The sequence below is a fragment of the Diadema antillarum genome, unplaced genomic scaffold, assembly GCF_040938485.1.
Source record: "Diadema antillarum isolate AM-2024a unplaced genomic scaffold, OU_Dant_1.0 scf00000015, whole genome shotgun sequence".
Lineage (NCBI taxonomy): Eukaryota > Metazoa > Echinodermata > Echinoidea > Diadematoida > Diadematidae > Diadema > Diadema antillarum.
The window spans coordinates 1549233-1563715 of NW_027270904.1; the positions used below are offsets into that span (position 1 = coordinate 1549233).

Genomic DNA, 14483 nt, shown 5'->3' on the forward strand with positions numbered 1-14483 from the left:
TATCATAAACACATTATCATCAATCCAAAGCATTGTGGGCATCGGGGTTCCCTCAATTTTGTATCGTTTGCAGTTTGCTCACAACGAAAGTATGTTTCTATGGGAGAAGTTAGAAAACATTCTGCCTGTAGACAAACATTGCAAATATTCAGTTGGTACGTCATCATGGTCATCCAACCACTGACTGTTATTTGACTTGGCAATATACGATATAGTATGAACAAAATTATTACTTTTTACTTACTTGGCAAATGTGCTCCTTCTTCTGTTTAAGTTTGATGTACGCGACGGTCCAGTTGCAGACTTTGTTTATGTTGTTGTTGTGCATTTGTTGAATCCTTTTAAGAGATTGTTTGTTCTTTTTGTTCACAAACATTAATGTACAATATGAGGACTCTGTCTCAGGAGGTGCGTTACCCAATCGACGCGCCCAGTACGGATTTCGCAAGTCCCCACACCAAGGCTAACCTCCTTCTTCAGGCGCACATTGGTCGGCTGGCCCTGCCGTGCACGGATTACGAGTCGGACGCGAAAACTGTGCTAGAACATTCTGATAGGATTCTTAAGGTAAAAATGACCAAACTCCTTAAGGTGTTTCACCTGTCAACTTGGTTTTTATTCAGCGGAGCAGCTCCTCTACTGAAATTCTTGTTTCAGAGCTAGGGAAATGGCGAAATGGCGTGGAAGTAGAGCTAGAGCAGAGGAGGAGAATGTGAAAAAAAAACAGAGCGGGTGGAATGATGTTATGGTTGTGACATCCGCCATCGTTTGTTTATTCGTTTGTTTGTTTGCACAAAATCGTATCATACAGAGGACAAACGCTCGCATTACTAGCGCCTAACGAAAGCTCCTGACGAAGGGTGTTGGCCCGCGCTTTGAAGCTGAATATAATGTGCGTGATGCATTCATGAGATAACAAAAAAACAAACAAACAAACAAACAAACAAACAAACAAACAAACAAACCACAGCTTATCTTTACACATACTGATGAATGACATATTATGTCGTGTTCGAACTGAGATACCATCTGGTATTATAATTACTACTTCCTGTCACCTATAGGCACTGGTGGAAATCGCAGACCTGTGGAAATGGTATCAGACAGCCATGAATGTTATGTACCTCACCCAAGCTGTCGTCCAGGCACAGTGGAGTAGCGAGAATTCTCTTCTCACCTTACCCAATGTCTTCCAATCCGTGCTTCCCTTCTTCGTGTGGCATCGCAGGTGCAAATACATTTACTTTTTTTTTTTGTCCGGATTATAAAGATCATTCAAACATGTTTTACTGCACCTATCCTTTACAAGACATACTTGTGTGTCTATAAGCCTCTGTTGCTATAAATCTAGACACTGCGTCCCATTTCAAATTGCTATTTGATATACACACTAGCCCGAAGTATGCATTTTGCTCTCGATTATCTCTTAATAGCGTGTACATACGTGTTTGATAACACGTGTTTGGTAACCGTTAAGCTGTATTAAAAACACACACACACACACACACACACACAAAAGCAACCTGGCCTCAAACCGAATGGGCTATTTTCAAGAAGTCTATTCTATTTGTACTTGCAAAATGGGAGGCGGCGTAATTAGCAGTTATATCTCTATTTTATCTTAGACGTCAGATGAAGACAGTAATGTTTCGCAGTCGTTTGAATACAAACTTCAAGTTCAACTGTGTTTTCCTAGGTCACGGACGTTTTACACGATTCAGTGTGGCCAGCTGCACGAAGATATTCACTAGTCAGCAGATTCAATTTTCAATGTCAATTTCAATTTCATCTTTCAACAAAAACATATTATAGGCATCACTTTTTGGTAACAGAAAATTAGGTGTGTAAAAATATGCAAGACGAAAGAGTGTACATAGTAGAACTTTATGATAATCATACAGCGTCATAAAACTCAAGTGATCAGAGGGAAGTAAACAATATGCAAAATTCGACAAATGGAGGGACCTATACTATAAAGACAAAGCTTGTAGGATGTGGGCCCCTCAATCTGACATTGTACACTAGTCCATGATCGAAGTGATGTGACGTAATGTGACGGGACAACGTTTATGTTAACCTGGTCTAGGTGCCTAGGTGCCTACTTTTTTATTTGTTTATTTTTGTTTTGCATATCAATAGGGGCAGTGACGAATGTGACGAATCCTTGGTCAAAGAAGAGATCAAAACCGTGAGAGAGCTCGTTTCAGTCTGCAGTGGTGACAAGAGCGTCCTCAACGCCATGCTCAAGGAAAGGCTAAGCAAGAAACAGGTTGATGAGGTACAGCGGCAGAATATAACTGATTTGTAAATATTTTGTGAAAGTCATTCCATGTTTAAGTAAATCTATGAATTAATAGACTGAACCATTGAATACATTGAATCTGACATTAGATCAGAAGGTCATTCGCTTTTAAAGTTTCATGCCTTTTACAACCACACATGCAAATTAGATGAGGTGATTTTAAAGGGATAGTGTAGTATTGGTTGAGGTGAGGATTCAGCTTTTAACGTTTTTCGAAATACTTAGAAACTGTTCTATATTTGTTAAATAGCATACAGTTGTAAGTAGAAGTGAAATTTTATTCAATGAAAATCAGTTTAGAAATGACTGAGATACCCCAATACAAGGTAAAAAAGAGATCTAATAAAAGTCGTGGCCTGTCGCATTTTATTGGGATCACTTTTTTTGGATGTCTCAGCCATTTCAAAGCCAATTTTCATCAAATAAACTATGAATATCTTTAAGAATTACATATTCTTTCATATTTCATATGAGGTTTCTCATTATCTCACAAACACACGCACACACACACACACACACACACACACACACACAAGTTGGAAACTTGCAGCCTCATCAAACCAAAACTGTATCATTTCAATCATGGCCTCACAAGCCTTTCATCAGTTCACAAACCAATCGCCTCTAAGTCTTCTCTCTTGTTTCGACTCCTAGTGTAAATATCAAAGCTTATCCTTCCATACAAATTAACATAAGGCTAGAGAACACTACTTACCTGTAAGGGGGTTTATGTATATGCGTAATCGCTGCAGAACGTGATTATGATGTAATACATGATATGATATAATATGATATGATATGATATAATATGATATGATATGATATAATATATTATAGTATAATATAATATAATATAATATAATGTATTATAATGTCATATAATACAGTACAATATAATGTCATATTATACTGTGATAAAAAAACAACTTATCATCTTTAATGTGAACGCCAATTACAAACATAAAAGTTATCTGCCGTGTAATTCGCATAAATTCATCATGTTTTTGCCACAGAAATCTTTAAATGTTTTTCTTGTCTTATTTCCCGTTTGTATATGATTCAGTTTATTTCCGTAAAAACAATTAGTCAACATCATAAAGAAATATCACTTTAAGGGAAGTGATTTTTCTGTTTACAAAGACATTTTTATTTAATGTAAGCCAAAGGGCTTTGTGTTAACTGTCGGGGAAAACATTCAAGCACTATCTTCTATATAATAGACATATCTATTCAATGAATTTGTTTGTGGACAAACACCCTCAATAAAATAGACCATAATTCCGCATCTAAGGAATGGACAGGAAACACTACAAAGCTAAAACAGACAATATTTAGGGTTTCATTCTTATCAAAAGGTTTCTAAAAATGTTCTATTCTTTACTAGCACTAGCTATCACAGTTTTCGATGAATTATGATGATAAAATCATGAATTTCGAGACCTCAGATATCAAATATACCTTTGAAAAAAGTAAACTGTGCTCTTGATTGTTTAATTGTTTTTCTTTCCTAGTGAAAATAAAACAATAATTCCACATATTATACGTGAACCCTTCCAAAACATATAGTGATGTCGAATAAAGTTATTTTTGTTATAAGTATATAAGATACACACACATATTTATATCGTTATTATCATTATCATTCTGATGAAAATTAGGAAATGTTGATGGCAAATCATTCTCTATGATCGTGGAATTAAATCCGAGGGCATGCTTACTGCATGCCTAGAGACAAGGCATTATGCTACTTCTGCTGTATGAAATCGTCTTGACACTCCACAAATAAGAGGATAGAACTTAAATCTTAATTAGTCCATGTAGTCTGAGCGGGGGGGGGGGGGGTGGAATTCCTCGTGGGTGTCATTGGTTATATCAATGTTTTTATTCAAGCGACCACTCGTTGCATCGTTTCAAACTTGATTTATTCGTGCTGTGTTTGGTTCAGTAGTGTGTTTTTTCCCCTTTCGTCGCTCTCTGTACTCAAAACCAACATTATTGCTAAAGTTTGATGTACAATTGCATTTCTCAAAAGAATATCATTTCATTCACGTCAAAAACTGCTGTTTTTAAAACATCCTCAAACAAACACAGATGTGGAACGTTGTCGAGAAGCTACCTGTAGTACAGGTTGACTTAGAGCTACGGCCACAGTCGCAAGATGCTTCTACTGATGATGTTCAACCAGAGGCTGATCTACTGCAGAGGAGTAAGTAGCTACAGACAGACAGACAGACTGACAGACAGACACGCACACACACACGCACATACACTTTTTATGGTATTCTTAATTTGAGTGTCGTTCGATATCAGCATCATATTAATAACATAGTTTTACGCACCTTATTTTCTGTTACCAAAAAATGATGTCTTTATCTGTTTATCGAAAAATGAAATAATTAATTGAATTTGAAATTGAAATTGAACAATTATGAAACAAAAAAAATGGCAGCTTGTATTCCAGTCGATGCTGCTTAAATCACTTAAATCAGTGCATGCAGCGGATATTTATACACGCACATAAAGACACTCACCTGCACACACATCACATACAAACACACACACACACAACTCTGTAAAAGCTAAATAGAATATAAAGACTTCACGGTCATGCGCAGTGTTGATTCCATGTAATCATGATGTATAGATCGGTCTACTGATGGATAACAAATCCTATAACCTGGGTCATTCCATAATATCTATGTCCAGAGAATGCTCGACTCCAAGTAATCATGAATTAAAAAAATGAACCAAAGAACAATTAAAACAAGTAGCTAAAGTGTGTTGAGTGATATAAGTTTGGCTGAGCACATCCATTGCATATATGCGGCGCTATACCGGTTCGTTCAAACTTAGCGTTGACGAAAGCGGTATATTAAAGGACAAGTTCATCTTCATTTTGATATACATGCATGCGGATTTAGTGCATGTAGCAATATTAATAGAACACATATCAGAGAGGGTTTGAGGAGAATCGGACAAACCGTTCAAAAGTTATAGATTTTTAAAGTTTCTACCCAGTGAGTGCTGGATTAGATAGAAGTCTGCTACAGCTTGTGATGTCACAATGTGTAGAACGATATAAAAAAACTCATGAAGAAAAGTTCAACACATTTTCACTTTTCTCGTATAATATAAAGAACACTTGACTTGCCTCTTCTAGAAGGCGGGGGGGGGGTAGATAATTTTACCCTTAAGCCCTTAACATACGTTAGTATTCATACAAGTCGACGATATTGTGTACTTTTTTCAGAAATAAAATTTTGGGAAATTCTCTTTGTATTTTCCCTATCGTTCTACTCATGACTCATGTGACATCATACACGGTAGTAGTCTTCTCATCCACTGCAAAGGCTGTGCGCAGATACTTTAAAAATTCATAACTTTTGAACGGATTGTCCAATTTCCCTCAAACATTCACTGATGTCATTGATGTGTTCTATTAATATTGTTGTGTTCATTCAATCCACATGTCTATGAATGTGGACTTGTCCTTAAATACATGACAATGGGGCCGCAGAGAAAGTATATGTCGTATTCGACCTCCGATGAGGCTTCAGGGCAAGGAATACGATACACTGTCAGAGACGGAAAGCGTGGTGCCAAGAGGAATGTTACTCTTTACATGATAGTTTTCACTGTAGAATTAAGACAGCGCTTGATTTGCATTTTGGAGATTGTTTTATGGAGAAGAGAAAGCAAACATCAAAACCTCTCAACGGTCATTTTCAAACTTATTCCGCTAAAGATGTTATGATAAGGTGCCAAGAGGAATATTATTCTTTATAATTATGATAGTCTTCACTGCAGCATTAAGACGAGAAAGAGAAAGAAGGGAAACTGATCATCCAACTCCCTCAACGAGATTTTTCAAACTTGTTCTCCTAAAGATGTCATAACGAATGAGATAATAAGAACAAACATTATCTACTCGCTCTGCCACTTCCTCTTCCAGTGCCCGATAGAGACGGTGTGGAGACGCACTATGCCGACGTGTTGCCGACTCAGGAGTACGGATTGGATGTGATCCTTACAACAGTACGTCAGGGGGAAAATGTGAGTTCAGTTCCATTTAGCTTCTTATCGTCCAATTTGTGCACCTTTAGATTTCTATTATTTTTTTCATTTGTAAGGTTTGGCAACTGTGCATCGTGTCGCAAGCTTATTCTTACTGATACAACGCTACATGAAGTGTTGAAATGATAATGAATGGATTCCAACCGGCATGATTATATGCGTAATGTGAATATTATTATACTGCTTGCTATAATGTAATGGAAGGTTTGTTTGTTTGTTTGTTTGTTTGTTTGTTTGTTTGTTTGTTTGTTTTTAAGCTAATAATATGACATATCGTTGTCGGGCATTTACTGTAAGATGTAAAAGAAAACTTCAAAAAGTTAGTGCGCATATTTGGAGATATTCTTAAACAGTGCTCGATCCCTTGCAAGTTTTGTTACGACATCGCGTCAAAGAGTTTTTCCTTTAAAGAAAATTATAAATGCCAAACTAATTTGAGAATTAACTTTCTTGTCAATATAAATATCACAGTTTCCGTTGTTACTTTTTTTAAAGCCTTGGCAATTTAATTGATACATAATAATTATGATACATCAATTTCTCATCTTCTCTACCCGATTATCGGTTTATCGGAAAGCTCCTGATGTAAGTTATGTATTTTTCATGGGATTCTATCATTTCTTTCCTACATATACATCCCTGATCAGAACATGGCTCATGCTCCCCGCTATCCAAAAAGAAGAAACGTTGGTTGGTGGGTGATGATGGGAGACAATGCTACTAATCGACTCCTAGCATTGAAGAAAGTCGAACAAGCCCGCGGCACGGGCAAGTTTCGCCTCAGTGTTAAGACTCCGGCTACAGCAGGTTTGAGTTACCTTTTTTTATCCATCTTATCTGAAAGGTTACACGTTTACATGAGTAATCTTTACCCGAAATTGTGTTAGAATAGAGAGACACACACACTGAGAGGTGTTAAAAAATCATGACATCTCCCTATAATGTTGAACGATAGACGTACGTTACTAACATTGTCCGGGGTAATACTGATGTGCCAACATTGTTAAACACAAGAGCAAGGATTACTTGAAGTGACTTTCTAGCCATCAAACAGAATTCTGTCCAAAGGCAATTAATGTTTAAATCTATGGTAAGGCCAGAAAACCAAACTAGCGATGCCTGCACATGCTCCGGGATATTTTCGTTACATGATAATATGCAGCATAGTAACGAAAGTATCCCGGAGCGTGTATATAGGCATTACGCTTTCGAGTTGTCCATCCGTACGTCGATGGTTCCTTCCGGCAGTCCGTGCGGTACAGATCTTGTTTGAGAGATTTACGAGATTAGATTAAACTTGTCATGATACAAATTAAGCCGAAGTGTAATAATGGCATACGACGTATGTATATGCTGATGTATGGTTATGGCGAATTACGTCACGGTCAAAGGGAGTCACAAAACACTCGACGTCTATATGTCATTTTCCAGCCATGCGGCATATTATATGTGCAATGGTAAGATGAGCAGGTACGAAGGGTGTAGATAAACTATGTGTACTATTTAAATGATATGCTATAGAAATAAAGATGAAAGTAAGAGTTGGCCTTACTTTGGCAATATCTATATATGCATGTATATACAATATTTTCTTTTCACCGTATACCTACAGCAAGGAACATGTCTCGTATACATGGTCAGAAAGTAGAAAGATTTAACGATTATGAAGGAAAGAAAAGAAGTAATATTTTCTTCGTATCGATAAGAGGGCGAAAATAATCCTAAAAGTGAAAGGTCAAATTTTGTGAACTTCATCTATTGTCGGGGCACTGTGGCATATAGTGGATATGACTTCTGATTTCCAATTGGAGGATCCGAGTTCGAATCCCGTGAAGTGATTACGTCCTTGGACAAGATGTTTTTACCCACTGTATGTCCCTCTCTACCCAGGTGTAAAATGATGGTTATACCTGACAACGCTAGGGATAATGATAATGGCAGGGCTCTCTGCTAGAGCAGTGTCAACATCCAGAGGCTACCCTGGGTAAAAACAACCATTCTATTGCTATCATGATAGTTATCTGTGTGGAAATGAAGAGCATTACTTGAAGAGTAATATCAAGTACGTTGAGATAAAGAAGAAATCCCAGAGTACTGCTTCCTGAAATCAAATTGAGGATTTAATTGTTTTAAGATGAGTTTAGTATCATATAAGCGAATTTCTGTTCTTATTTGTCAGGTCTCACGGTCTGCCACCTCCTACTAGTTAGCGACTCCTATCTAGGCTTGGACCAGTACTTGTCGGTATGTCTGAATGTGCAAGACCTCACTGGGGATCAACTTTGATAATATGGACACTTCTCCTGCCGAGATAGCCAGCGCCAAACAAGGCTCGTTGGTGCCGATGCCCTAGCTGGCTTGACAGTAACGAGGGACGTGATCACTGGCCATTCATTCATTCATTCATTCATTCATTCATTCATTCATTCAATCAATCAATCAATCAATCAATCAATCAATCAATCAATCAATCAATCAATCAATCAATCAATCAATCAATCAATCAATCAATCAATCAATCAATCAATCAATCAATCAATCAATCAATCAATCAATCAATCAACCAAAATAAATCAAGGATATAGATCACGCGGGGCGAAGGGAAGACGGTCTATATAATAGCACCATCAGGCAAACTCGCAGCTCGGCTTGGGGAAAATGTCTCGCCTGCCAAGAAAAGGAACAGATCAAGGGATGATGCCGCTTTCGGAAAGCGGTCCGATTAATTCGAGAAAGTCTTGGGCCACAGTCATGTATATACAAGCTGGATATTTCAGGATGCAGTACACATGCACACAAGATGGTAGACAGCATTCAAAGCAAATGAAACAAGGCAGACGAGGCTGCATCACCAAGACAACGCATTAGAACTTTGACAGGGGGTCTCCCCATGAGGGATTAGAGCGCCACCAAATGTCAGGGAGGGGTCAGTCACAGACATGCTACTTGACCCTCATCAATAATCTATAAGAAGAAAAGAATACCATATGCGGTGGCAAATGATAAAAACAGTAATAAGACGCTAATGCGAATAGAGGCAAAAGTTATTATTTTAGTATTTGAATGAAATGCGATGTTCTTGTATGCTTTGTTTGTATGCAGCTTTTCAGCGATTGCAGAAAAATTGTGATTTGTGTTAAACATAACGTGGAAGCAAATTATTTCGAGTACTATTAAATGACATTTTGTCATTGTTTATAAGGGTCTCATGAGTTGAATACTCTCACGTATAGAATACTATCTCTTCATGGGTGATGAAAGATATGACTTGAAGTTATCTCTTTCAACTTTCTTTGCTTCCAGCTTTTCAACACGTTATATAAGTCGTTTGTCATGCATTGTAATTGATGTATTTTGTCTTTGTCAAACTGGTTATTTAGTTTTGCCGATTGTGAAGCATGCGTGTCCTTTTGATAATGAATATAACGTGCGTCAATATAGTAATTAGCACTTGTTTCGCGAGCACGCATTATGTCTGGAAAAGATGTGTCGGTACACTACGCTATATTGTATGTCATGAATCGAATATGTATAGTTATAGATATACAAGTATATGTAGGCCTAATATATGCAATGTTGACTGGTAAGGTAATGAGAGCGTCATAAGTTCTATGTTTTTATCAGTCTATAACAGGCAAGTTTAGTGAGTGTCGTGCATATCTGTTAACCTCCATATATGTAATGATGTATTGCAGGCAGATATTTAAAGAGGTAGGTGTAGGCACGTGTAAAGACGCATTACTACCGATACTAGCAAGTGTAACGTGAGTGTAACATTAATATACCTCAGTGATTCCATTACACACACTAAGAAGCTCAAGGATAAATGCGCAGTACATATTAGCACATGTATACTGAGTAATATGTCTTCATGTCATGCATACAAAAACATGAATCACTAGCTGAAATGTTTTAATGAATTAATGTGTGATGCGATGGACACTGTGTGGGCTGGATAATGACACAAGTAAGGACTGAAAGGGCATGTCAAGCACTTCTTTGCACCCGCAACTTTCAAGTTAGACTTGTCTGTGACAAGTCGTTTTAGATGTAAGCAACGCATATTGTGCTGAAGACAATTCATGGAGTTGGATGAACGTCGGATCTATTTTTCACTCGCGATCCTGGTCAATGTGCCTGTAGGCCAACTGTCCATCACCATTATTATTTCTTTCCTTTTCTTAACTTAGTGGATGCAATGGTTTTGGCATATAAAAAATGGGATTTCGTGTTGGCTGTTGATCTCAAATATGGCTTGCATGGTATGTTTAATGTATTTTGTAATCCAGCTGTACATGTTGGGGGTGCCGTGGCATAGTGGATAAGACTCCCGACTCTCAATTGGAGGACCCGAGGTCCCTGGAATCCCGCCCAGTGATTAGGTCCTTGGACAAGATGTTTTACCCGCCATGTCCTTCTCGACCCAGTTGTATAGATGGGAACCTGGCAACGCTGGGGTAATGATAATGGCAGGGCCCTGTGGTAGAGCAGTGACAACACTTGAAGAGGCTACCCTGGGTAAATAAAACCGTATATTATTATTGTTATTACAACTGAGTTGACGCAATGGCTTTTGCATTAGAAGTAGGATTTCGTGTTGACTGTTGATCTCAAATGTCTTGAGTGGTATGTTTAATGTATTTTATACACTTCTTTATTTTCTCTCTTTTTTCCTCTCTCACATGGATGTTCATCTACTTTTACACTACATTTACTTCTTGTAATGATGTATTTGAAAAAAGAATGATATTGGAAATAAAATCTAAATCAAATTGAACTTAATTTAATTATACATGCAATCTCGCCCTAATGCAGCAAATGTGGCTGATCAAGGTGACTGTTTACCAATATTATTCATCATGCAATTACTGTATGCTTCGTGATGTGTAGATTTCGCTTTGAAAGTTGATCTCAAGTACGAGTTGTATCTTGTATACACGGTATATTATCTACGCAGAGATCTCAACATGCATATTAACCATTTCTCAAACGCAATCTCATGGTAGCAAGTTGTCTGAACATGTTTTCTGTAAGGCAATACTGAAAATATGCAATATGTTTCTAGTTGCTTTGAATTGGGAATATGAAAGGAAGAGGCAAATAGCCTTCTAATTGCTATGATAGATTAATTTCTGCAAACGCTGTGGACATCTTCCCACGATGTAGTGGTATATCTGTCTTACGCATTACACCAAAAGTTATTTTCAGAGAGAGAGAGAGAAAAAAATGAATTTTAGCCATTTGATAAAAATACCACGTCGCAAATGTATGATGGATTCCAATTTCATGTTTTGTCACATTTGTAACATGACCATCAATTGCTTACTATAACTATGTTTGTTTTACATTAACTTGTTGTAATCACTAAACAGTTATTGAAATATTGTACATGTATGTGATATTTGAAATGAAAAATGAATTGACTTTGAGTTATGCCACCTTACTCAAATGCACCAAATGTGGCTGGTCACTGTGACTGCTGGCGAACTGACCATCCCGTTATGTTTTTTTTTTCATCAACATGTACGTGGATGCCACATATAGAATTATTATTCTTCTTCAGGTACAACTGTAATTTACTGAAAATATTTTCATTCCATCACTATATTTGAAGACTTTTTCCCCTCTATTTATCAAATAGCAAAGAAATCATGAAAAAATGTATTTCTCCAAACAGTTTTCCCCATGGTTTCTCAAAATACGCGTGAAATAGTTAATATATTTTTGGACTTAAGTTTTCGGTTCCAATACTGCATGAAAGAAAGAAATGTCTTTGTATTTTTAAACTATATTTTGATGCTATTTTCAAGCTATTGTTTTCTATTTTTTAGTATGAAAAAATAGTGAGAAACTATATTTTCGTGGTCTATTTTTCCCACATTTTTTGACTACACTGTAGTTCATTCCGAGCAGGTACTGGCTGTGTGCAGCAGATTATGTTTCCACTCAAGTATGACTGATTAGAATACATTGTATTAGTGTATTTCGCTTGTTCAATCTGGATTTCAATGTTCATACACAATTCACAAATTTCCTCTCAAGTTTTTTTTTTCCATGTCTATTTGGCAATGTGTCATTCGATAACCAACATATTACATTTGAATACAGTCAAGGACAGTGTGCATATTGGCACGGTTAAGTAAAATGAGCCTATTGCCAAAGTAAACAAAATATTGCAATGAACTTGTTAATGTCACAGTCAGATAATAAACTAGCAAAGAAAGTATTTTGGTATACATGTACTCCTATCTGTCTTTGAGTTCAGCATGACGTCTTTCACAAAGCAGAATAAATATGGCCGATCACGTCTTTAGTTATATGTACCTGGAAAAAACGTTCTTCATGGTGATAAATCTGAGGAAGTTGTTGAAGGGACACACATCAATTAATCTGTGAGGAATCACAAACTGCGGACCATACAATTTGCAGTTAATGAGCCAGTGTCTCAGACACCATCGACTAGGGTGATTTGCGCTCAAGCCTTCTGTCACAAATCTGAAGTGAATAGAATACTTGTACCTCATTTTCTTTTGTGGAATGTAAGTATGATATCATCGCCTGAAAACCAGTGCTTGCCTGCTCATCCACCTGGCAGCAATAAAAATGTTCAGTAAATCCTAACATTTGGCGGTAATGATTAGAAAAAAAAAGGTTTGTCAATGCATTCAATGCGTTAAAAAAAATGAATTAATGCTTCCCCAAGTTATAATTGGAGGGCCATTCTGATCAGCTGGTCTAGGCAAGTTTCATTCTTTGTTTGAACATGAACTCCTTGAACTGTTACCCTGCGTGGGGAAGCTTACCAATGTATCACTTTGAAAATAATAAGTACATGTCTATCCAATAAGAGGTGGTGAGAGAAAGACCGCTTTAACCAACTAGGAAGTGTTAACATTGGGTATACGACCTGGCTCTTTGCATTGGTCTATGTTTTATAGGCATCCATGAATGTCAAAATAGAAAATAAATATTGTTATTATTGTAAACAGTTAAAAAATGTAGGCCTATACAATTGTTTTTCGGGTGTATCTTTTGATTTCTTTTTATAAGAGGCACTTATTCGTGAAAAATGTGATGACGATAAGTGAGTGTCTATTTAGCTGTCGCAAATGAGTGACAATTATTACGGTCTTATTATAATCACGTTCTGTTGCGTAAATAGATACTGCTGATGAAATGTATTTCGTTTCGATAGCGGAAGTCACGTGATCGAGGACAAAAAATGCCGACATTCCGTATGCTTCTGTTCAGATAATTGTATACTTAATAATTCTTGACCATGGTTGTTTCGGTTTTCTTATTCTCTTATTCTCGTACATTGTCATTTTTGTCACTCCATAATTTATGTAGGTCCCTTCTTTAACATTTTTTTTTCTATTTCTCTCTCCCTTACCCCCACCCTCTCTCTCTCTTTGTAAGACAGTTATCAGGTAATTGTAGCATTTTGTTAGTTTTTGAAGTCAGCGTAGCTATCTGTTATTATTCAGATTGAGTCTTACTCGCATGTAGGATAATCTATAAAAAATGATATTTCATTTTTCATATCTTCATTACATGTACACATGATAAATCATTTGTGTTTAAGAACAAATCGTGGCTAATTGAGTACGTGTTATCGATATAAGATATAACGTTGTTACCTTAAGTATGTGGTCATAAATGAATATCAAATAAGAAATCATCCAATAAGAAAAGCAATAACTACATCACTTGTACATGATATATTACAAATTTGTAACAATAGTGAATAAAGCATTATCTTGTATCCGCATTCGATATTATACTAATACAGTGTATTTTGATGACATTGATATCGATAGTATGTGTGCAAGAAGAAGTGGTTGTCCACGATTATTGTAATACATGTAAAGGTGCATTGTAAAATTGACTTCCGTCTGTGAAGAATAAAGTACCAGCTCGATCGACGAGGTAAAAAGATCAGCATTTCATTTATACCGCCTGAACTTGACTCTCTGCACACACGACATACTTCTTTTAGTCCCACCCTGACCCACGGACGGGTAAAACACACACACACACACACACATACATATTCATACATCACAAAATTATATATCTATCTACTTCTTCCACTGTACTATTTGTG

General features: G+C 36.8%; 1 protein-coding gene across 1 annotated transcript; it reads left to right on the top strand.

Moving 5' to 3' along the window:
* The first annotated feature begins 387 nt into the window (after window positions 1-387).
* On the top strand, window positions 388-8662 carry LOC139724337 (activating signal cointegrator 1 complex subunit 3-like). Its single transcript, XM_071635484.1, has 7 exons — window positions 388-567; window positions 1065-1228; window positions 2140-2278; window positions 4394-4508; window positions 6255-6355; window positions 7024-7183; window positions 8556-8662. Exons 1-7 carry the CDS (start codon window positions 388-390, stop codon window positions 8660-8662), a joined length of 966 nt encoding a protein of 321 aa, XP_071491585.1.
* The last annotated feature ends 5821 nt before the right edge of the window (window positions 8663-14483 follow it).